Source organism: Marmota flaviventris, chromosome 6 (assembly GCF_047511675.1).
Source record: "Marmota flaviventris isolate mMarFla1 chromosome 6, mMarFla1.hap1, whole genome shotgun sequence".
In the NCBI taxonomy this organism is placed as follows: Eukaryota; Metazoa; Chordata; class Mammalia; order Rodentia; family Sciuridae; genus Marmota; species Marmota flaviventris.
The window spans coordinates 142,380,486-142,404,881 of record NC_092503.1 but is presented as its reverse complement, the minus strand read 5'-3'; the positions used below and the strand labels follow the sequence as shown (position 1 = coordinate 142,404,881).

The 24,396-nt window shown below is 49.7% G+C and overlaps 2 protein-coding genes across 2 annotated transcripts in view; one reads left to right on the top strand and one right to left on the bottom strand.

The window, feature by feature from the left end:
- Positions 1–23,038, top strand: part of Txndc5 (thioredoxin domain containing 5) — a 28,773-nt gene extending 5,735 nt beyond the window's left edge. Inside the window, exons 3-10 of the mRNA XM_027948268.3 lie at positions 5,064–5,169; positions 10,451–10,547; positions 13,099–13,214; positions 15,543–15,629; positions 16,226–16,369; positions 18,557–18,639; positions 20,082–20,211; positions 21,389–23,038. Coding sequence (XP_027804069.2) covers positions 5,064–5,169; positions 10,451–10,547; positions 13,099–13,214; positions 15,543–15,629; positions 16,226–16,369; positions 18,557–18,639; positions 20,082–20,211; positions 21,389–21,511 — 886 coding nt within the window. The 3' untranslated portion in view covers positions 21,512–23,038. The remainder of the gene's footprint in view (positions 1–5,063; positions 5,170–10,450; positions 10,548–13,098; positions 13,215–15,542; positions 15,630–16,225; positions 16,370–18,556; positions 18,640–20,081; positions 20,212–21,388) is intronic.
- Bmp6 (bone morphogenetic protein 6) overlaps positions 22,839–24,396 on the bottom strand; it is a 164,568-nt gene continuing 163,010 nt past the window's right edge. The window contains exon 7 of the mRNA XM_027948267.2: positions 22,839–24,387. Coding sequence (XP_027804068.1) covers positions 24,238–24,387 — 150 coding nt within the window. The 3' untranslated portion in view covers positions 22,839–24,237. The remainder of the gene's footprint in view (positions 24,388–24,396) is intronic.

The window sequence follows — 24,396 nt, the reverse complement described above, 5'->3', positions numbered from 1 at the left end:
ATAAGCTCATTATCTCAGGTACCCATTACAGTAATAAGCCAACACAGTGGCTTATTAAACAAAAGATGGTGTCTCAGTCTGTATCCTGTTGCTATAACCAAATACCAAAGACTGGTACTTTATATGAAAAATAAAGGTTTATTCAGCTCATAGCACTGAGGTCCAAGGCTCGTGGGCTGTATCTGGTGAGGCCTTCTTGCTGGTGGGGATGATGCAGAATCCCAGGGTGGCCCAGGGCAATCTGTGCTGAGACAGAGCTTGCTTGTTCACTTGGGTCTCTCTTATCAAGCCACTAATGCAGTGCTGGGGGCCGCACTGTCACAAACTCATCTAATCTTAATTACTTCTTAAGGGTCTTACCTGGTTTTGCCTCTTAATACGTGTAATGGAGACTTAAATTTCAACATGAGTTTGGGTAGGGGCTTTCAAATCATGGTAGAGAGGGTGAATTAAAAGGCTGGGGGGCGGGGGGGGGGCGCTGTGACACTCAGCCTCAGGGACTTGGGGTGTTTCTGCTGTGCCTCCCTTTAAGTGAGTGAACTTTCTAGCTCAGCATCTCTCTGTTCTGTGGAAAGACTTGAGCTGTGACTGATGGCCATGCTTGAATGGAGCGTCTGGTCCAGGAATGGTCATCGTGGTGGGGGAGGCAGGCTCTTGAGAAGAAGACAGCCCCATTCAGACCACACTTGGAAGGTTGGAGGGAAAAGCAGTTCACTAGGAGGGAAGATGCTGTTTCCACAGGAGGTGGAAGGGTTGGCCCCTGCAGATCCCTGCGTACTTGCCGCAGTTGAGGAATGAAGTCAGTCCTATGTAGTTCTTTACTTAATTGAGTAATGTGGGGGGCCGTGGAGGCAGGATGAAATCAGAGCTGATCTTCAAACCTGAGAGGCAGCGTGGAAAAGGGTTCCCTCGACCCCTGGGCTGGAAGACAGAAGCCACGCTGGAATCCTAGCTCCACCCCTCACACACGTCATTTAGCCTCGGTGGGATGGTGACGCTCATCGCACCCTCCTTTCAGTGTGGGAGTTCAGCAGAATAATGTGCCTGTAAACACTGGTCTGAGTGTGCTTGCTCAATGAGAGAGGAGTTCCTACACGTGGAAATTTCAGCATTTCCATAGAGGACTCTGGAACTCTTGGTCTTTGGTGCTTGGTAAAAACCCATTACTTCCAAAAGGCAGGGGCAGCAGAGATGGACCAGCGTGTCCAGTCTGACCGAGGGGGGATGGCGTAGGCCACCCACCATGCTACAGGGAGGCTGAACCAGAACTCTGTCCAGGCTGAGAGAGACGCATCACCAGGCTTTAGAGAGGGAAGGAAAGGCTTCCCCCTGGACTGGCTGGAAACACTATCCATTGCACTCCAGTGGCTCTGTAGATGCTGTTCACAGACTTAACAAGACCCGTTTTGGATCGTATGTCCTGAGTTTGATTTAGAAGATCCAGACTCCCCAGGTTAACCAGGAACTGGTTTTATGTTGTAAAAAAGAATGAAAAGGAGCTCACCCTATGGTGAGTGTGGGCTGGGAGGGAGCCTCCATGATGGTCACGGGCCTGCAGAAGTGCCTGAGAAGAGGCTTTATTTTTTTTCTTTCTTAACAGTGTGCAGGAAGCACAGCGTTGTGTACGGTGTGTGGTTGCATTGAGGCATTTGTAGATTTACCTGTGTGAGCATTTACTTTCTCTAAACATGACTCTCATAGAGGCATTCCGAGCCTGAACCAGATGATGAATGTAGATGCCTGATCCCAGGGTGTGTGTCAACATAAGCTTTTACGTCATTCTTTCCCTGATATATTTAACTGGAGTAAAAGATCGGAGTGGGAGGGAGTTTGGGCTCTCGGAGCCTCTAGGGATGGCTGACTATGCTCAGGAAAATGTTTTCAGGGCTTCTTCTCGAGCCAGGAAAGAATCATTATGTCTGGGAAACCCTGAGCAGGGGCTGGACTGAAGGGGAGTCACACCATCTGCAGAAGTCTCCTGTGGCTGCGGAAACAAAGAATTACACACCTGGGTAGCTGAAAACAACACAGACGTATTGTCTCACAGTCCTGGAGGCTGGAAATCCAAAATTAAGGAGTCTTCCAGGCCACTCTGAAGCCTGTAAGAGGCATCCTTGCCTCTTCCTGGCCTCTGATGGTTACTGGTATATTAGGTTTGTGTTACTGTCACAAAATACCTGAGATAATCAACCTAAAAAGAGGAAAGGTTTACTTTAGCTCACATTTTTGAAGGTTTCAGCCCACAGTCTGTTGCTTTGGGGATGAGGGTGAGGCAGTGTATCTTAGCAGAAGTGTGGTGGAGCAGACCTCTTACCTCTTGGTGGTCAAAAAGCCAAGAATAAGAGAAGAGATAGGGTCAGGGTCTCACAGTCCCCTTAAAGGTCACAATCCTTGATGACCCAAGATCTTTCATTAAACCCTCTTCTTTAAAGTTCTAGTACCTCCTGATAGCAGCACACTGGGAAATGACCCCTTAACATGAGGGATATTCCAGGTCCAAGCCAAAGCAGCTGGCAATCTTGCATTCCTTAGCTTGAATGTGGACCACTCTGACCCCCTGTTTTCACATGGCCTCCCTGTGTGCATGTGTCCAGGTAGGAATTCCCCCTTCTAACAAGAACACCTGTTAGGCCAGATTAGGGTCCACCCTAATGACCTCGTTTGAACTTCACCACCTGCATAAAGATCCTGTTTCTATTTATTTACTTACTTTTGGTACCAGGGATTGAACCCAGGGGCGCTTAACCTCTGAACCACATCCCCAGCCTGTTTTTATTTTTATTTAGAGACAGGGTCTCCCTGAGTTGCTGAAGCTGGCTCTGAACTTATGATCCTCTGCCTCAGTCTCCAGAATCACTGGGACTACAGGCACGCACCACCATTATAATATTGAGGTGCATTGTTCATCACTGGAGGCACATCTACAAATCTAGTTCTATTTTGGCTTTTTTCCTCTTTTTGTCTAAAAGTGCAGATGGTCCCTGACAGTTGCATTTGAACTTGGGACATTTTGACTTTCTGATGGGGGTGAAAGCATCCCCATACAACCGTTCTGCCTGCCACGCTCAGTAAGTAGGTGAGACATCCAAGCCACGAGGTGGTCTGTTCTTGATCCTACACTTGGCTGTGTGTCAGGTGATTATGTTTTCTGTAAACTATCGTAAGTATTCTGAGCATGTTTAAGGTGGGCTGGGCTAAGCTATGGGTTTGATCACTTAGATGTACTAAGTATGTTTTTGACATAGGATATTTTCAATTTATGATGGGTTGATTAGGATATAATCCCATGTAAGCTGAGGGGCATCTGTATGAGCTACTGCGACCAGGCATCTTTTTTTACGGGTGACACGTTGGGGACCTCACCTCAGGCCCTTCACGTGATCTCAGGTTCGTGGTAAGGCCAGTGCACACTTCCTCCTTCCATGCCTTAATGTAACCAAAAGGTACTGGTTTTCTTGTGCAGCTATGAGACTTTGGGACTTCCCCTTAAGGCCCTCTTGTCAAGAGAAGTTAGCTGTTCGTTATGGACGGAGTGTTTGTGTCCGCTAAGATGCATATGTTGAAATCCTAATCCCAGTGTGGTGGCATTAAGAGTGGGACCTTGGGAGGACCTTGGGAGGTCATTAGGACAGAGTCGTCATCAGTGGAATTTTTGCCTTGATTAACCAGGCCCCAGAAAACTCTTGTCTCACCTGCCATGTGAGGACACCGGGAGAAGGTGCCATCAATAAACCAGAAAGCGTCCCCAGGCACTGAGTCTCCTGGCCCGTTGATCTTGCTCTCCCAATCTCTGAAACCGAGAAACAGACTTCTATTGCTGATGAGCCATGCAGTGAATGGTGTTCTGTTGCAGCAGCCCAACAGGCCGAGGCACCAATTCAACCTATGTGTCTAATATCATCATCCATTGACTTTTTTAAAAATTTTTTATGTGTTTTAATTAATCATACATGACGGTAGAATATATTTATGCACTTTGACTTATCATACATAGCTGGGATATAATTTCTCATTTTTCTGAGTGTCCGTGTTGTAGAATCACGTGGGTCAGGCAGTCACATATATACATAAATGTCTGTGTGGTTCCACTGTCCCTGCTGTCCCCACCTCCCGTCCCCTCCCCCCCTTCACTTCCCTCCACCTAATCTAGGGTCACGCTATTCTTCTCCAGTGCCCCCCGCATTGACCTATTAACCTGATTCTAACCTTGGCCACCGACACACAAAACCCACATACGTGCCGTGGGGATGTCAGGGCTGTCCTGGGCGAGCAGGCCTCCCAGCGGATGCCGGTCTGTACTTCTTTTCTCTCTGACAGTAGCCACGTGTCCCTGTCCCTCTGGGCCTTTTCTGTGCAGTTTCCCCTTTGCAGGGAGGGATCCGGACCAGGAACTGCCAGTGTCACATCTGGGAGTGTCTTTAGCTCACCATGAAAGGGACAGCTCCCAACTCCCCTGAAGATCCCTTCAGAGACCAACATATGTAGGGGGTCGGGAGGGGGAAGTGAGGGAATGGGACCGTATCAGCCAATGTCAGGGGTGTCCTTAGAGGTGGAAACTGGAATTTTCACAATAACTGGATGCTCATTTATTTGCGGGAGCCAAATACCCGATAAGGTAGCTTTGAAATGCATGTATTGCAAAACAGTGCTGTGTCCACAGTCGTCCTAGTTTAGACATACATAACCGCAGCCACCAAGGATACAGATGCCCGGCCTGGGAAGAGTGACAGCTATCCAACAGGGAGGAGCCTGGGAGTTCTGCCCAGGAGCACCGGATCTTGCAGTGTGGGCTTCGGTTCACAGCGTACGGCCGGAAGTTTTCACCTTCATTTTGTTTTCCTTGAGAACATCAGAAACTTCTGCAAGTTTAGGATTATGTGAATACATTATCTCCTCGAATGTTATTGTTGTTTCTCTTTCACATTTTATTGAAGAGTGGCCGAGAGGTGCCTGGCTGCAGCCCCTGGGCAGCTCATCTGCTCCCTGATAAGACGAGGCGCTCCACTAGAGCAGTGGAAAGGCTTTCTGCATCTGCTCTGCCTGATCCTTCCTTCTTCTTTCAGCCTCAAGTTTTTTAAGCCTGGCCAAGAAGCCGTGAAGTACCAGGGTCCTCGGGACTTCCAGACCCTGGAGAACTGGATGCTGCAGACGTTGAACGAGGAGCCGGCTGTGAGTGCTCCCTCCCTCCCTCCCTCCCTCCCTCCCTTCCTTCCTACAGTTTTGGGGTCCTGTATAAGTGGGCAGAGGCCAGATGAGGTGACTAATTAATCCTGCCACTTTAAAGCAACTTTTTGTTATAATTCTTTGTTATTGTAAGTAAAGATTAAAACGGTTTTTGATGGAAATATTCAGATATGCACAAAAGTAGAGAGGAACATCTAACCAGCGGACTCCCACCTTCAGCGGTTATCACCGTTTTACCCACCTCTCTCTCTTTCTCTCCTGTCCCCTGTCCCTTGTTGGCTGCATTAGTCCTCGGAGAGTGTCACTGGTGAATATTTCAGCATACCATCTCACGGACAGGCCCTTCCCACCCTTCAGCATAGCCACTCTGCCACTCACACGTGGAATACAAGGAGTAACAACACTTTGGCATCAGAGATGGACTCTTGACCACCTGGGGCCCAGGCTGGCTTGCCACCGCCTCCCCTTCTCCCCAGGACCTTTGACCTTCACCGCCCACAGCCCCTGACTCAGTCCCGCCCCTGCCAACCATACCCATAGCATGGGTCTGTCCTTATCATCTCCATCCTCAGCCCCCACTTAATACCAGTAAGTACCCTCCGTGTCTCTCTGGACCTCCCTATATGAGGGAACTCTAAGAAGGTTACTAAGGAAATGTGTCCTCCTCCCCTGCTCTGCCTGCGGTCGCAGTCTTCCTTTGGTGGTAGGTCACAGTGGTCATCAGCTGTTCCTTCGTGTGTGGTGCTTTCTGACCAATGCCGAGGGCCCAGGCCCACAGAGGCTGGGTTAGACTTTGTTGGTTGGTGCCGTGATGTCAGTAGGATGGGACAGTGGCCAGCAGCCCCTGGCTGTGTGTCTCGGGGGAATATCAGGAGCATCTAAAGTCATTGAATGTGACTTCAGTGTCACCAGTTAACTTCAGACGGCCTGTGTGTCAGGAGGTGTCCAGCGACTTGAAGGTGGTCTGTGGCCACCTGCACCCAGCAGTCGAGCTCTGCTGCTTCTCGATGGTCTTTTCCAGGGTGTGCATGCGGCTCTTAACTCTGTCCTGTCACAGCTACTCAGAAACTCTGCTGTTCCCTCCACCCTCCCATAGCTCGGATTTCAAACTGTAACCTCGTGGGGAGGAGTGCTGTAGCATCAGGGTCCACTAGAGACTTATCTAATTATAGGAAACGGGAAGACCACAGACCTCTCGGACAGTTAATTTGCATCTTTGTCACGGTGAGAAAGCCGGTGGAGCAGGTGCCACTTTCACACAGATTAAATGTCACATTGTTGCTGTGTGAAAATGTTCTTTGGGGAGGAGGCGGGTATGGGGGGTGGGAGGAGAATAACTTTAAAGAGCACTTAGTAGCCTCAAAAAAAAAAAAAACAGACTTTTTAAGATAAACTTTGCACCAAAAAGCCTGTTTTCTGCAATGGCTTTATTTAACAGCCAGTGTGAGGATGTGCGGACAATTTTATCTTGGAAAGGTGTCCTGCCAGGGGCCGGCTTCCCCTTTGCAGACGTGGCCAGGGAGGAGGTACAGTGAGCAGGGCTTGGCCTACACGCTCTGAGGGTTGGTTTGGAGACGGTGGCTGCATGGAATTTACCCCTGTCACCCTGAAGCCACTTACCTAACCTCCATGTTTTAGTGTCTCCAAGCAATGAGGTTTTCAGATCATTGCCACAAACAATGACAGTGACAATATGTGTTATCATGCAAAAGTTAAAGTATGGAAACTTTGTCTAGGTTGAGTAACCCTCACCTAAAATGCTTGGGGCCAGAACTATTTCACATTCTTCTCAAATTTTGGAATATTTGCATACACATAATGAGATATCAAGTCTAAACCTGAGATTGATTTATGCTTCATTTTTTTTTGTTATTGTTGTTGTTACATATACCTTATATACACAGCCCAAAGGTAATTTTCTTTCTTTCTTTTTTTTTTTTTTTGGTACCAGGGATTGAACTCAGGGGCACTCGACCACTGAGCCACATCCCCAGCCCTATTTTGTATTTTATTTAAAGACAGGGTCTCACTGAGTTGTTTAGTGCCTCGCCATTGCTGAGGCTGGCTTTGAACTTGTGATCCTCCTGCCTCAGCCTCCCGAGCTGCTGGGATTATAGGTGTGCACCACCGCTCCTAGCCCAAAGGTAATTTTTAATACAATGTTTTTAGTGTGCCAGCTTCCTTTCTTATTTTTAAAAATATTTATTCTTAAGTTTTAGTTGGAGACAATATCTTTATTTTACATTTATGTGGTGCTGAGGATCAAACCCAGTGCCTCGTGCATGCTAGGCGAGTACTCTACCACTGAGCCACAACCCCAGCCCTAAGTGTGCCGGCTTTCTGACTTCAACCTGTCACGGGAGGTCAGTGGTGGAATTTTCCACTTGTGTTCTCATACTGGTGCTCAAAAGACTTTGGATTTTGGAGCATTTTGGATTTGGGGTTTTTGGAGTAAGGATGCTCAATCTGTACTGAAAATCAGAAAGTCTTTTCAATTTTGACTTAGCTTTTTAAAATGAAAAGATGTTCTTTTAAAGTTCTTCATCTGTACTTATGCCCTAAATAGTTTAATATATACATTTTTATATTTTTGCAAAACAAACTGGGATTTTTTTCCCCTTCATTTTGTGATAATATTTCAAAGGAAATTATGCCATATTTTATGTCATACCCTGCTTTTTGTATTTCTGTGTTTACTCCTCTGCTTTTTAAAAACACAGTTACAATCATGTAAATGTTTCACCCTTCCTATAATGAATATTTTATATTACTATATCGTGTGGACTTGGCATAGTTTAATGCTTCTGCTATTAGTGGATGTTTAGATTGTTTATGATTCTTTTCTCATCAGAAATGACATAAAGGACATGTTAATCTTTTGAAGAGCTTTCTTTCCTCCTCTTTAAAAAAATTTTGTTTGTTTGTTTTTTTTAGTTATATGTGGCAGTAGAATGTATTTGGACATATCATATGTTCATGGAGTCTAACTTCCCAATCTTGTGGTCGTACATGATGTGGAGTTTCAGTGCTCTGCTCATGTATTCACATGTGAACACAGGAAAGTTATGTCCGGTTCATTCTATTGTCTTGTCCATTCCCATCCTCTCACCCTTACCCCCACTCCACCCTGTCCTATCTGGTGAACCTCTGCTTATTGTGAGTCAGCATCCACATATCAGAGAGAACATTCGGCCTTTGGTTTTTTGGGATTGGCTTATTTCACATAGCATGATAGCCTCCAGTGTCATCCATTTACTGGTGACTACCATAACCATACTTCATTCTTCTTCATGGCTGAGTAATATTCTGTTGTGTATATATATCACATTTTCTTTCTTCATGTGCTGAAGGGCACCTAAGTTGGTTCCATAGTTTAGCTATTGCGAATTGAGCTCTTCTAAATATTGATGTGGCTGTGTCACTGTAGTGTGCTGGTTTTAAGTCCTTTGAGTATAGACCAGGGAGTGGTATAGCTGGGTCAAATGGTGGTTCCATTCCAAGTTTTCTGTCTTTCCTCCTCTTTTTTCGTGATATATTAAGAATATATTTCCAGACATAAAATTGCAAAGCCAGAAGTTAAAGAATATTTAAAAACATAAGTATTTTTAAAAATAAATGTCAAAAGTTAATTTTAAAATATTTAAAATATTTTTTTAAACAAATAAATACACTTAAAAAAAATCATGGCTCTTAATGAATATTGACGACTGCTTCCCTCAGAGTCCCGTCAGTTTCCACCGTCACCAGCAGGGAGAGGCGGTACCTGTGTCTGTCATAGGTGGTGGTGTTTCCGGGATGGTGGGGACTGCTCTGGTGTCCCCGGGGGGCACAGAAGTGAGGCTCACAGGAACGTGTTATTTCTGAAAGCCGTTTGGACATCTCGGGAAGGATGACGAACAGCACTGGGTGTCATTCGAGCTTATAGACTGTCCACTCGCCATCCTTTGCTTGTGGTCCTTCTTGGCATTTTGAGAGATGGGAAGGGCCCTTTGTGGTGCTCTCTGGCTGCAACACTGCCCGCTCTGGCCGTCACCATGGGGCTCTACATGACTTACCCTGGATGTTCTCTTCCACACAGAGGTCAGCGGCCAGGTGAGACTGCAGCAGTGGGCGCCGTGCGTCTCCGCTCAGGCATCCAGTGGTCTCTCCCCTTCTGGTCACTTGGGCTGGAAGCCAGAGTTGTACCTGGCCTCGAAAACAGGAATTGAAATTGCGTAGGACTGTGGTGATTTGGTGGCTCCTGGGGACCAGAAGCCCCCGCCCCCAGCCCACCTTACCCTTCGGTAAGGCTCCTGCTTTCTGTGGCTTCAGTTACCCGCAGTCCAAAAATATTAAATGGGAGATTCTAGAAAGAAGCAGTTCATTAGTTCTGAGTAACTTGCTACAGCATATGGTTCTAATTGTTCTATCTTATTATTAGTTGCTGTTGTCAGTTTCCTGCTGGGCCTAGTTTATAAGTTGAACGTTAGGATGGATACGTATGGATGGGAAAAACAAGATTTGTGTCAGGTTAGGTGCTACCTGCGGTTTCAGGCACCCAGTGGGGGCCTTGGCACACACCCGTGCAGATAAGCAGGGGACTGCCGGGCTGACAGGAGCGTCTTTTACAAAGCCCTTCTGCCCCCTCTTTGTGTGTTCCCATCCCAAACCAAGTCATGTGAGTAACCATCACAGCCTGTGAACCCGACCGTGGGTTCCTCCTTTCCTTCCATTCCCCAGGTATTTTCTTCTCGTCACCCTCTTGTCTCTGATTTGTCGTTGACCGTCGGCCTTCCTTCCGGTGTGAGTGAAGGGGAGCAGGCCCCGGCTCCCTGGCATCCTTTATTCTCATTTCCGGGCATCCTCCTGCCTCTGTGTATTGAGGTCCTGCCCCCCGCACAGGAAGCCCATCGGGAATTTTATTTTGTACCCTGCGTGAAACTTCAGGACTCATGTCAGAGAAGAGAGCAGAGTTTGGGGCGGGACCGTCCTTCAGCCTGTCTGCCTTGTTGGATGGGTTCTTTGGTGGGGGCCAGCTGTCACCGGCTGCCTGGGAGCCTCGGTCCTGTAGGGTGAGGCTGGCGAGGGGCTTGCAGCTGACACACCCAGAGCATGGATGGGGCAGTTCCCAGCCTGGCCTGGCCCAACCCAGCGGCACCGACAGAGGTGCAGGGAGTTGGGAGCCAGGGCGTCTGCAGAGGCCCTAGACAGAGACACGTCCCCTCGTCAGCTCCCCTGTGTATGCAGGAACAAGCCCAGTGACCGCTGTTTTGTTTTTTCCTATCAGACACCAGAGCCAGCAGCAGAACCCCCCAGAGCCCCGGAGCTGAAGCAGGGCCTCTACGAGCTCTCGGCCAGCAACTTCGAGCTGCACGTGGCGCAGGGTAAGGTGGGCAGGGCCCGGCCGCCCGAAGTGGGGATGCCGGCTTCCTGGAACACTGACCCCGTCACGTGACCCGCTGGCTTCTTTCTGACCAGGGGTCTGTCTCTGGGACCCAGCACGATCGCTCTTGGACATTCTTTTTCCTTCCGTGTTTGCCCCTGTAGACCTGCCAGACCTCACGCAAAGCTGAAGTCCTGGGTGCTGAAAGTTGGGGTCACGCATAGGCGTACTCGGGAGGTGCCCCAGCTGCTGGTGCGCCCTGGATAAGTGTTTTATATTAATGCTGACCACATGCTTATTGTCCGTAGGCAGCAACAGCCTCCCCTACCTGTTAAAGCAGGATTGAGTGGGACCATAATAACCTACGAATCGAATCAGGTGTCTCCACACTAAAATATCTTTCTGTAGCATATCTCACATTTTGGAAATCGTCCCCCAAAGACCACGGTGATTACCTGCAGCCTCCCGTGTGAACGACCACACAAGGCCACCATTCAGGAAAGCCAGCTCCCTCTGGGTGATGGGAATGGAAACGTGGACTTCCTTGCTGGCCGCCGGGTCAGGTGCTGCCAGGGAGAGAGGTCCCGGGGAAGAGGGTGGGAAACCTCGCGAGAGAGGCTCGGAGTTGATCTGACCTCGTGGCCCATGCCCGCTGGCAGTGGACCCCTCGGCCACTGCGCTCTGTCTAAAACGACTTACGGCGACACCTTCGACCTTCTCCTGTTACTAAAGGTGCACCAGCGCCCCAGGAGTGGGACCTCAGCAGGCCTCCTCCTGCGGGAGATGAACCATGGGTTCAGACTGACTTGGGCTCCCTGCAGAAGGGGCTATCCAAATCACCTTGTCCTAGATGGTCCCTCGGGAACCCTGCCCAGACTGGCCCTGGACACGTCCCTGATGCAGGGCGGCATTCTGTAGGCCCCACGCCATGCTGCTCGACAAGGATCCCTCCCCCGAGACAGCTGCATCTTCTTGCCCTCCTTGGTTTCCCATCAGGATCCTGATTGGTTCCTGGAGACCGTGCTCCACCCTGCCGCCCGAGGTTAGGGATCCACCTGTCCACAGGCATGGCTCCCGCCTTGCAGAGGAGGTGCTCATTTTTTAACTGTGTGTCGCACCATTTCCTTATAAACGCACCATTGCTGTGGTGACGAGGCCGCAGCAGCGTGAGCTCGGATGTGGGGGAGTCCCGTGGGGAGGCCTGGCCCCCGCCAGGGCGTTGGCTAGATCTTCCCCAGCCCCAGCCTGCTTTGGGGTTGGCATCAGCCCTACATCAAAGAACCGCCCAGATAAAACCCTTCAGTGTCTACAGAATGATGTTGTCAGGGGTTTTCTTTTCCTTAGCCAAAAGGGTGGTACTGTTTTTGAAAACTTCTGTTTTGTGGCAAAATAGAACAGAGATTATAGGAAGCAAACGTGGAGCCTGGGAAACGGTCATCCTGCCGCCCCCGCCCAGGCCCAGCGGCCCAGCTGCCAGCCTCTCGCGTCCCCTCTAAACCCCGGCCCTTATCTTCTGCCCTCTTTTTCCTGAGGAGGCCCTTTCCCGACTTCTGTGGGAACTGTTCCTTTTCCTTATGGTTTTGGAGATGGAGGGTGCATTCCCAGGCACTGCAGTTCAGCTCGGTCTTTTTAAACTTTTCCCAGGGCCTTGTGCATCCTCGGCAAACGCTCCACCACTGAGCTACAGCCCGGCCCTAGTTGGGTATTTTTTTTTTTTTTTACAGATGGCCCCTGGTTTACAATGGCTCAATTTAATGACTTTTCTATCAAGTGTCCTTTCTGACAGGTTCATCAGGACGGAGCCCCACTATAAGCTGAGGAGCAGCGCGTCTCTCTTTCAAGGCTCCTCTGGTCTGCACGTCCCCCGGCACCTCTCTTTCTTGTGTTCTCTTTGCTGAGGGGACATTTTGTTGACCAGTACCGTTAGTTCCCTGCAGTCTGGACTTTGCTGATTAAATCCCCGTCGTAGGTGTACCCACCGCCCTGGTTTCTCTGTTGCCTGTAAATTGATGGTCGGATCTATGTTGATAGTCCCATTTTGTTTTTCGGGGGTACAGGAAGACCCTTGGTGGTTGCCCCCAATGTCTGGTAGTCTCTGTTCATGGAGGGAGTGTCCCCGACGGTCACTGCCTGGACTCACACACTCATGGTCATCTGCTGACTCTTAACTCAGGCATCCCGTCTTCCTTTGTCGATTTATGTATTTATTTTTGTGAGCAAGAGAGACTCACTCTCGTTATTTACTTGCCTCGTCCTTGTTAATAGTTTTATTATAAAAGAGGCAGGCTGGATACATGCCCAGTTATTTTCCTTTATTGACGGTTTTCTGGACTGCAGGAGTTGGTGCCCTGTTATCCTTCAAACAGAGCAGATTTAGTTTTGTCACCGGTATTGCTATGAACTCACGGGGAGAAACACGTGGGAGAGTCACTCTAACACTCCAAGGGTTCCGTCCCAACTGGGATTTGCCAGACAAGAGGACAGAGATCTGATTTCTCTGGGTCTCTGGTCGGACCTGACGTGAACGACGGTGCCCCTCTCCTCCACTGCAGGCGACCACTTTATCAAGTTCTTCGCTCCGTGGTGCGGCCACTGCAAAGCTCTGGCTCCGACCTGGGAGCAGCTGGCTCTGGGCCTTGAGCATTCCGAAACTGTCAAGATTGGCAAGGTAAGTGAAGGCCCTTATTAAACTGGAAATAGACCGTTCTGGGGGCTGGATTAATTAGCGGAGGAGCCCATTATTCATTCTGTGTGCAAAGTCACAGGCCTGATTTATTAATTCCATTGAGTGTGCCACTTGATAATTCATTTCACCTTCACAGATGGCAGCCCGGTTTCGAGTTTGCTGGCTTTTCCACAGCCCAGAGATAAATTACGGCCTTGGCTGCTTTGTTTATTTCGAAGAGACGGCCAATTTTTGAATTGGCAGCCCCAGAGCCCGTTCTGCAAAGATATGGGGTAGAGCCTTGTAGAATGTTCCCTGGACGTCCTTGGAGCTCACCCAAGAGCTCTTTCCTAGAGGGCCCTCAACTCTGTGCTCACTCGGGCTCGCAAAAGACCCTTCTTCACAGTGAGCTCCAGTTTGCGCCGCTGCCTGGGATCCCTTCCAGCTCTTCCCACTTTGTATAGAGGAGCCAGAAGTGATATCTAGCAACTTCTGTATAACCGGATTTTCTGGAACTATCCAAAGCAGCTCCTGGGCCATCAAGTCCTTTTAATCTCATCCGTCCTCTGGCACCCCCAGACATCCTGCATGGAGTCATTATGTAAAAATCTCATTTTTCTACTTTGCCACGGGTTCATTTGTATACCAAAGTAGTGCTACAGGTCTGGGAGTGATAGTTAATAGAACGACCCGCTCAGGACAGTGGGATCATCAAAAGCATGGATTTGAGGGATTGAGTAGACCTTGGTGGCTGACCTCAGGTGAGACTTCACCGTTCCTTCGTCTCCCGTTTGCAAAACTGAGATAGGGTCCGCCGTGTCTGGTCGTGAAGATGAAAATACACGGCTTGGTATGATGTGTGGGTGCAGCACATGCTCAGAGAATTGTAACCATTATTATTAAATGGATCTTCACCTCTGCCTGTTAACTACTTTCAATAATTTGTTGGGATTCCAAGTTATGATCATGATTTTATGTTATTGAACATTTTATGGAAGTGATTATAAAATAATCTTCTACTTTAGCCCATTTCTTATATCCTTATTTTAGATTATTTCATGAACTCTTATGGGAGATAATTTTTTTTAGTGTATCTTAGTAGAAGCTCCCAGAAGAACTAGACAGGTGAAGACATCAGCCCAGGGAGCAGGGCTGGGGGCCCCCATCTCTGAGTGCACACGGCTGGGTTAGACTGGACCCTTGGAAAATCTCATCCCCTCCACAGACCTTGGCTTAAGGCTCCTTTGCTTCAGCAAGTCCCTTTAACTGCTGTCTCACTACAGACTTATGGCTTAAAATAATATTTCCACCCTACTTTGTTGACATAGTGAAAAACAACTTAGTTTTGTTGCTTGCTGAATTTTTTCCCCCACCAGTGCTGGGGATCGAATCCAGGGTCTTCTATACGCTAAGCGAGTGCTCTGCCCCTGAGCTACATCTCCAGACCTTTTTCTTATTTTGAAATAGGGTCTTGCCAAGTTGCCCATTGCTGGCCCCAAACAAGTGATCCTCCTACTTCAGCCTCCACTGTAACTGGGACTACAGGCCTGTGCCACTGTGCCTGGCTGCTTAGCCAACTTTAATGCCAATAGGAAATAAAAAAGAAGGGATTCAGAGCAAAATGTTTCATGAAAGTATTTAAAAGATTTAAATTAAAAAACTTGAAGAGCTGAGATCACTGGTAAATTAAGTTTATAGAATTAAGGACAGATTGTAATCTTAGTTGGACATCTTAACAGTGCTACCTCTCTTATGTGCCAGGTACTCCTAGTGAAAACCGACTGTCGACTCCCTTGCTTTTGTGTGCATGTGTGCTGGGGATGGAGCCCAGGGCCTTGTGCCTGCTGAGGACACACTCTTACCACCGAGCTGCGTCCCGAGGCCTCCCTGCTTGATTAGAAAACTGCATTAGTGGGAACAGGAGAGCAGGTTTAAAAACGGACACTGAATTGTCCAGGTCCTGCTCGCGGCAGCCTGGCTCACGCCCCCTTCCCAGATGTCAGGCGGGGCCCTGACTCCAGCCACCAGCTCTTCCAGTTAGAAGGCCGCTTCCTAAACGTTGGCATTTTTCAACTGGGTTAAAGTGAATCCTGTCTCTAAAATTAATCTTGTCACTCTGCTCCATTAGCTCAGGTGTATTTTGGGGTGGCTTCTAGGAAAAGTCTCTCTAAAAACTGCAGCTTGCTGGCGTAGATGCTACAGAACCTGAACTTTAAAAAACAGTCTTTTTTTTTTTTTTTTAAGTACAAAGTGTCTAACATTCCCTTTAGCAAAAAGGACATGAGGACCATGAGGACACTGACCAGGAGCATGATTGTGCTTTGTTTCCAGGTGGATTGCACGCAGCACTACGGACTCTGCTCAGAAAACCAGGTCCGCGGCTATCCTACTCTCCTCTGGTTCCGAGACGGTAAGAAGGTAGGTCTTGGGTTCCTGGTGAGGAGACAGAGTTCCTCCTGACAGCAGAGGGTGGAGTTGCTGAGGGGGTTGACAGGTGCAGGGAACGGCCACAGTCAGCTGGTTGGACCTTGGCCTCCAGGAACATGTCCCATGGAACCAATGTCTTTCTCTTAATGAGATCTGGAGAGTTAAGAGAAACCCTTCTACTATTTTGAAGTGTTTTAGTGGCTTAGGTTGTCATTAGAACAGCTCAGATGCACAGGCTAAATGTGTTGTGGCCACAGACACAGGCCAGGCCTCAGAGCAGGGACAGTGCTGGCTCTCGGTAGGGTTCTACCCTCTCCATGCCTGGCACGTGGTCATCCTCTTATGGTTCCCCAGGCAGCATGAGGGCTCACTGGAGCTATAAAGTCTGTCACCAAAGCCAAGCTTCAAATCTCTCCTTTCCCATCAAAGTGGGAGCAGGCAAAGCTTGCTCAGGGTGCACAGCTGAGACACCTGTGGGGGGGGGTCCCCATGGGGCGAGCGGGGGCGGGGAGGTCAGTGGTACAGAGTGCTGACATGTGCTGACCAGGGTGTCTCCACACGGCCCGCGTGGCCCTGGTCTCCGACAGGTCGATCAGTACAAGGGAAAGCGGGATTTGGAGTCACTGAGAGACTATGTGGAGTCGCAGCTGCAGGGTCCAGAGACGGGAACCCCAGAGACCGTGGAGCCCTCAGAGGCACCAGCGATGGCTGCGGAGCCCACAGGCGACAAGGTGGGTGTCTGCACTGTCTCAGGAGGGATGGAGAGGGTCCTCTGCCACCTGCCCGACAGGGAGGGCACCGTGGAGTTGGCTGAGATGCCTCTTGGCAGGAAACGTTTTCTTCGTCTCCTCTTACGTGCTTGAAGGGGTGAAAGTGAACAAAAGCTTCCCATTTAAAGGACCGAGGTAGATGTGAGACGCATCCGGGGATGGTGTAGTCATCTAGGAAAGTGTTCAGTTTTGGTGGAACTTGGAGGTATTTGCTGTGGATCTTGACTGCTTGCCGTTTCCGGTCTCTTGCCAACCTGGCTGCAGTCACTTGATTGTGATCGTGTGGCAAAGGCCCCAGAGTGACTGTGGCAGAGAGGTCTTGTGCAGTGGGACGAGGAGGCCAGCCGCCGTAGGATGCTTGCTTTGTCTGGGCAGCCTCTGAAGGGCCAGCATGCTGTCCTCCTTCAGACAGTGCCAGGCTTAAGATCCATTCACCCTGCGTTTGTCCCCAGGCCACTTCAGGTCCTGTCTGTCTTAGCTGCCAGGGAACAAAATTAAGACCCACTTTGTACCTAAGAAGGGCACCGGGTGTGTGGGGGAGACAGGACAAGCTGGTGTCATGGGCTGTGACCAGTGTGGGGGCAGCCAGGTGAGCTGGAGAGGAGGGAGAGGTGGCTCTGTCTGCAGGAGGGACAGGGCTCCCAGGGCTGCCAGGGGAGGCACCGGGAGCAGAGGTGCGGCTGTCAATCACCCAGTGTGTCAATCAGCCAGGGTGTTCAGGGCGGGGCCTGAGGGTGCCGGGAGGAGTGAGATGGAAACAGGCCATGGGTGCCCGGGAGGAGGCTCAGGTGAGGCCAGAGCTGGAATGCAGGGGACCAGGTCAGCCAACTCGGGGCTCCCTGGATTTCTAGGGTGTCCTCAGCATTTCAAGCAGTTATGAAACATGGAGAGACAACCTATGGCTGCAAGTGTGAATTGAGCCGTTGCCTTAGGCCATGAAAGATGAGACCCAACTAAGGGCGTGACAGCAAGGACCGAGGAGGAGCAAGTGTAAGGGTCCTGCTCTAGGGAGCAGCTGGAGGGGTCTGATCTCTGGACCATCCAAGCATAGATAAGGAGCAGAGCAGAGGCGACAGGTTTGGTTTCAGGGTGCTGGTGTCCAGGGCTCGTGTTTAGGTGGAGATGTGCAGTGGACAGTTACCTACAGGACTCTGGAGCCACGGCAGGAGGTCTGCACAGATGAGCGAGGCCATGGGCTGTCAGCTTTCCCAGGAGACTGACGCCAAAGCCGCGGGCTCCAGTGAGAGTATTCAAGGGGAGTCTCCTGTGTGTTCCCGGGGGCCAGTGCCTCGATGTCCCCGTCTGCCAACACTGAGGAGTCTGCCAACATTTCCACGGCTCAGCTGCAGATAGAAAACTGACTGAAGAAAGATGGTACCTGTACTGAACGTGTACCGACCTTTCTCTTGTCCCCTAAACAAGAGTGTAACAACTATTTACGTGGCAGTTGCAATGGATTATTAAGAGTCATCTAGAGATGACATAAGGCACGTGTCCCTGACAGCAGCCCTGGTTCACGGAGCTGCAGGATAACTCGCCCCGAGTCTTGCTGTGAGGAGAGGGTCCTGGAGCCATTTTTGGAGACGTGCACAGACACGATGCTGTAAAGGACAGTCCGGGTAGAATTGCTTTGCAGCGGGCTGCCGTGGGACACCTTCCCTGGAAATCCCCCCGCCACGGCTCGGATGAGCACTTCACATTGACCTTGAGCGTGGAATGGGAAGAAGCGGGCGTTGCCCGTGTTGCTGCCCTTGCTGTGCCGGGTTCCCTCTGTTACAGAGAAGATGAAGCCTCCCAGGGGTGATGGGACAGGAAGGAGGTCACCTGGTGAGGGGACAAGTTCGACTCCCACCCCAGGCTGGGAGGTGCCGTCTGCACCTGAGCCCCGCCCTGGGCAGACTGGGGGTCAGGACCGAGGTCTGAGGGTGTCTTCTTGGCATTTCCCACTTGTCCTAATCCCTGTAAGACAGCAGCCACCTCGTCATAGCTGCCCCTGTGATGACCTCTGTGCAACGCAAGTTCCATGTGCATTTCTGGGTGACTTTGGAGCATGCAGAACAGTGTTTTAAAGAAGTGACTGATGCTGTATTTCTGCCCTGCTGTAGCTGAAGTGATGTGTTTCAACTGTGGTTTTGTCTTTCCTGGAAGGTCGCTGTGTTGGCACTCACTGAAAAGAACTTTGACGACAGCATTGCAGAAGGAATAACCTTCATCAAGTTTTATGCTCCGTGGTGAGTGGCTGCTTAATTAGCACATCCTTCCTCCTGGTGTGCTCAAGTCACAGCGGGTCTGCCCCCTCATTAGCAAACCTCCCAGACTTGACAATGGGCAGATACCACATTCGCACAAAGGTCGTGTGGGAAATAAGGAGATGTTCTCACCGTGCCCCTCGATTCAAATACGCTGAAGTTCAGTGGCACTCAAAATTGTTCATAGGGAAAGAGGTTAATTTAGTTACAGCTCAGTCTACAAAAATAGAGGTGATTTACGATGCCCCCCCCCACCCCAAAACATGGTCTGGCATCTGGGTGCTTTCCAGACTGATTGCTTTGGAGTTGGACAATGACCATCACCAGGTCGCCCTGCTCCTCTTTTTCTTTCAAATGATGGGATAGAGAAACCCAGTGGAGCTCGGCTTTCTGTTAGAGCCATTCAGTGTGTGACCCAGTTACCCGAACGTTCCTGTCACACGGTCCTTGAGGACCAGAGTTGAATGGAGAGCCAATCATCTGAGGCCAAGACAGCCTGACAGTGTGGGGGGGGAGATGACAGGAGACCAACCCTAACCCACTGTAACTTTGCATGTCCTTTGACTCCGCGGAACCTGTTTCCTCAGCCGTCAGCCGGGAGCAGTGCTTGGTCTTCACAAGTCAAACACTCCATCGGGCCAGGCAGTGTTAAGGAGGGTGGCAGACTCCACCTGGACCTGCACAGGGAATGGCGCCGATGTCACTTGGCCCGGAGCTTGTTCACTTCAGGTCCTTGGGAGGAACCGCAGTGTCAGGGACAGAAAATGAGCCCAGAACTCCTTTGACCCATGTGATTTTTAAAGACTAGACAGGCTCGTCCATATTGCCCTCAAGAATGCTTTCTGTTTTTAAAAACCCTAAAGCGATACAGATCATGCTTGAGGCAAGAACATCACTTTTCATTGAGCCTCCCAAGTCTTGGGAGAGGGTCAGGAAGAAGAGGGAGTCGACCAAGGGGGACAAGGGAGGGTTCCCACTAAACTCTGCAGTGGCCTTTTACAAATTGCTGAAGTGTCAAGGAAGCCTGGAAGTTCTGGAATTTTAAGACCATTAGCAGTCGCATCTAAAATGTTCTCAGAATTCAAGTGATTTTTAAGATTCTGCTTCACTTCCTGTCCGAACCCTTGTGCTCACAGGTTCATCAAACCAGCTAGCCCCAACTTCACCTTAGCATGGAAATGGTCTCCAAATCTACACTTTTCAAACCGCCTCACTTCTCTCCGGTTATCTGAATTGACTGAATTCCTTGTTCAGCATGGGGGGCAGGAGGTGAGGGAGGGAAGAGTTAGTGTCACCCAACGGGAGAATTTGACATTTTGGAAGTTTCTCGGCAACTGTTGACCGTCTCGTGCAGAAGCAGCAAGCTCTGGCAGTGAGTGACCTTGACCCAGGGCCTCACCACAGCTCTCATGCACTGTTCCTAGGTGTGGTCACTGTAAGAATCTGGCTCCCACGTGGGAGGAACTCGCTCAGAAGGAATTCCCAGGTCTGGCCAATATCAAGATCGCTGAGGTCGACTGCACCGTGGAGCAGAACGTTTGCAGCAAGTACTCGGTGGGTTTGCTGCATGAAACCGCACCTGGGGTGGGTGGGCCTGGGTGAAACCATGCCTGGGGCCTCCAGAAGTTGGGAGCCAGTCCCCAGTGGTCACACTTTGGTGTTGTGGGCTCAGGAGATGGTGCCCTCTGCCCTCATCCCCCACAAAGCATTGCTAGGGCCCTTTTGAGATGTTTTGCTGTGAGGGGCAGAAGCTACTCTCAGAGGTGAGGGGTCTCTGCCTGGTTTTTGTGCTGAGAACACCAGCGCCACTGCTGGTGCTGACGGATCCCTGCTGGCCCCCAGCCCTCATCATAAATCCTGAGGGGCTCCGTCTCCAGACATCTCCAGCACCCTGAAGGACGTGGCTGAGCTGAAGAAGTACTTGAGCCAGCCATGTGCTTGGGGGAACCATTACCTTCATTTCCAGCTGGTCACATAATCTAATGACCCAGGGGATTTGTGATTTACATTTAAGGTTTGGGGATTGAACCCGGGGGTGTGTGCTAGGCAAGTGCTCTACACTGAGCCCCAGCCTCAGACTCTTCTTATTATTATTTAATTATTTTTGGTACTGGGAATTGAACTCAGGGGCACTCAACCACTGAGCCACATCCCCAGCCCGATTTTGTATTTTATTTAGAGACAGGGCCTCACTGAGTGGCTTAGCGCCTCCCTGTTGCTGGGGCTGGCTTGGAACTCGTGATCTTCCTTCAAACTCATTTGGAGCCTCATTAGGAGGAGGTAGATGTAACATAGACATAGTTTACTTGTCATTAACAGATGCTAGTTACTTGTTGGGCCTGGAAATTTTTAAGAGAAAAGGGGTGAGCCGCAGCTGGAAAGTGCATGGCTGGGTGCTGCGCAGAGGAGCACGGCTTCCCCCCTACACGTTAGGAATGTAGACGCCAGGCCCCGCCCCAGAGGCCACGCAGCAACCAGATGCACGTTAAGATTCAGAGTCTCCACTTTAGGGTAAAACCATTCCTCTGACACTAGCCCTTAATGTAATTTGGACTAAATAGTAAGCATGGAGCCCTCCAGGCAGTGCTTTCTTCCACACTGTCTGGTCCTTTTGTGGTCTGTCCAGTTGCAAATTTCGGCCATGGAATTTCCCAGGCACTCTGGTTTTAAGACACAGTTTGTGTGTGACTCAGCTCGATGGTTTTCAATCTCCCCCCCCCCCCTTTTAAAGGTACGAGGCTACCCCACATTGTTGCTTTTCCGGGGAGGCAAAAAAGTCGGTGAGCACAGCGGCGGTCGAGACCTCGAGTCCTTACACCAGTTCGTCCTGCGCCAGGCAAAAGACGAACTATAAAACCCGCTGGGGAGTCTCCTGTCCTGCCTGGCCGCCCGACACCCGGTGGACAGGAGCTACGTCGTTCGGACATCCAGGGTTCGAGGGATGGTTATCCAGAAAGCTGAATGTATGAAACTTGTGGTGTCTTCTTCACGTGTCTTTTAAGCCAACACGCTCTACGGATTCTTGATTAAGTCCAAATCAAGCAAATGTGTAACTCATGGTCACTGTGCAAGTGAAATGTTCTCGGTGGCAATCCACCCCCCACCCCCCACCCTTTTCTTGACAAAATTAAAGGGGTTTCCTTTGAGACTAAAATAGTCAAGGAAAATGAAGTTACTGGACTATTTTGGGCTCCCAAGTGATTTTTGATAAAAGCATCATCCAAAAAAACATAGTTCTTTGCACTGCCCCTGAGTTCTGGAGAGGTGGCCTTGTGGCAGAATTGATATTTTCTCTGACCAGAAAGTCACAACTGACTTGTTAATCATGTGGCTGGTTTGTACCTTGGAGCAGATTTCAAAACAAAAACCTGTCCCCTTGGGGCCACGGCTGAGTCTTGTTCTGTGGGTACTTACTTCTCTTGTGGGCGGAAGTCCCCCGTAATACTGCAGTGGCACCGTGGGCTGCGCCCCAGCAGTTGTGCCGAGCCTGTCATCGATGCCCCCCTGAGCAGTTCTCCTCACAGGGGACTCCTTTTGCTTCACACGGGCACCAGGTTTCATCCGCTCGTGTGAACACAAAGCCAGAGTCCCTGTGAACATTAGGGTTCCATGCCTTCCGTACAAAGTGCGGGGGAGGAAAGTCCCCCGGGTCTGGTCCTAACTGCCCTGTCAACCAGTGGCAGATGCTGGCTGTGTCTACCACCTGGGGTGACAGGACCAGAGGGGCTTTCTCAGGCCTGCAGCTCCACTCTGGAGCCCCATGAGAAATGGCTTCTGATTCTGTTCCTCAGTCATCCTCCTATGAACCTGCCATATGCTGTCTGCCTTCAAGGAGGTCGACTTTCTAATATGCGAACAGAGGGACCTCAAGACCAAAGACTGACGTCGGCAGATTGCGCTGGCCCCCACATGCCCAGATGTCAGTGTCAGCACCCTCCTAACTCAGGCCACGCTGGCAACTGGACGTCCTTCCTAGCACCCTTGGACATAAGCACCCGTGGGATGGAGCTCCCTTAAGCCACGGCTCATGATGACCACCTGGCGTCCAGCCCCCTCCCCCACCCCAAGCACAGGGCATCATCCCCAGGTAGCGCAGAGCAGCTGGCGTTGGGACTCTCAGAAGCAAGACCACGTCTACTGTCTGAGGCAGACGGTAACAAAGCAGCATCTCCGCCAGCCTCTGCCTCAAAGGAAATCTTTATTCATCAGGTGTGGTTCACAGATATCCTTCAAAAAAAAAAAAAATACCGAACAGCTTTCTAGAAAAGCCCAGCCACCAGGAGTGGCTTTAGCTTTGCATCATGAGTCTTGTATTAAGGGAAAATCAAAGTGGTACAATTTGTTTACACTATACTTTCTAAATAAACTTTTTTTTTTAAAAGTCTGGTCTTTTCTTAAATGTTACAGCAGAATGGATATAAAATAGGCAATAAATTATAGTTTCTATTTACAAAAAAAAGCTGTAGGTGCAAACAGTTAAAGATTATAAATGTATTATTTAATCAGTTTAGTATGAAATTGGTTTCCCAGTACATGATTGTGAAAAAGACATTTAAAAAATATTCTAAGATTTTAATCTGAGTCTTACTTTCTACAAAAGGAAACTGTGATCTCGGTTCATAAACAGTATATGCCCGTCTCCAAAACCCATTCTTAACCTCAGGCTCTCCTTCCTCCTCGGGTTCCCCTTCCTCCTCGGGTTCCCCATTCCGGGTGCTAACCCAGTAACATGGTGTCCGTATAGTGAAAGGCAAAGATCCTCGCTCAGGAAGGAGATGGGATGGGAGAGCCAACATTCCCGAAGTTAGCGAGCTTTTCAAAGACCGGTCTGATAAAGAAGTTGTGGGGACTGCTTTCAGATGTGACGGAGTTAAAACCAAGGCTGCTGCAAGTACCTCCCCCCACTTGCAGCCTCGCCTCAAAGGCTGAGCCATCTCCTTTTGGTTCTAGCCGGGAGCTGGGTGGAGATGGTGTGGTTTCTTTTGACTGAAATAAGTACATCTTCACTCCAGCCAAGCTCTGGCACAAACATGAAGAGTAACAATGGAGTTAAAAAGGCACCTTCCTGGAGCCCTGGATCCCATCCTGGCTGCTGATCCCATATGAAAATGGGATTGAGATCTATGAATACAGGCCTCCCCCTCCATTCCTATTACCTCTGTGCAATCTACCTTTGACACCTAATATCCCACCAGCTAATACTTCAGCTGAGAATACGCCACTCCTTCAAAAAAAATTTCCCCCCTATTTATTCACAGACACCACAAACAATCTAAAGCAAAGCTGATATTGGTGGGTTCTTTGTCTTGGGGGGGAGGTGCCTTTCAGGGTTAGGTTCCTGCACTTGTCAGACCTCATGCTGCAAATACACACTCGGCTTCCTACAGACCAACAACTACCCACGGCATTGACGAAGTGAGCGGATTATTAATGTCCTTTTAAAAATCCTCCTAGAGCAGTAAGGCACCAGCATGAGAAGGTGTCACAGTCTCGGCTTCCCACTCCCGCTGCTTGTCTTTTTAAGGCAGATGTAATCCCGGGGTCCACGGTAGGATTTGTGCACGCAGCAGCTGGTTTGGGTTAATGGCATCCACAAGCTCTTACGACCATGTTCCTGTATTTTTTCAAGATGACATTGGAGTTGTCATCAAAGTAAAGAACTGAGATGGCATTCAGTTTAGTTGGTGCACAGCACGGTTTGGGGACATACTCGGGATTCATAAGGTGAACCTGTTCCAA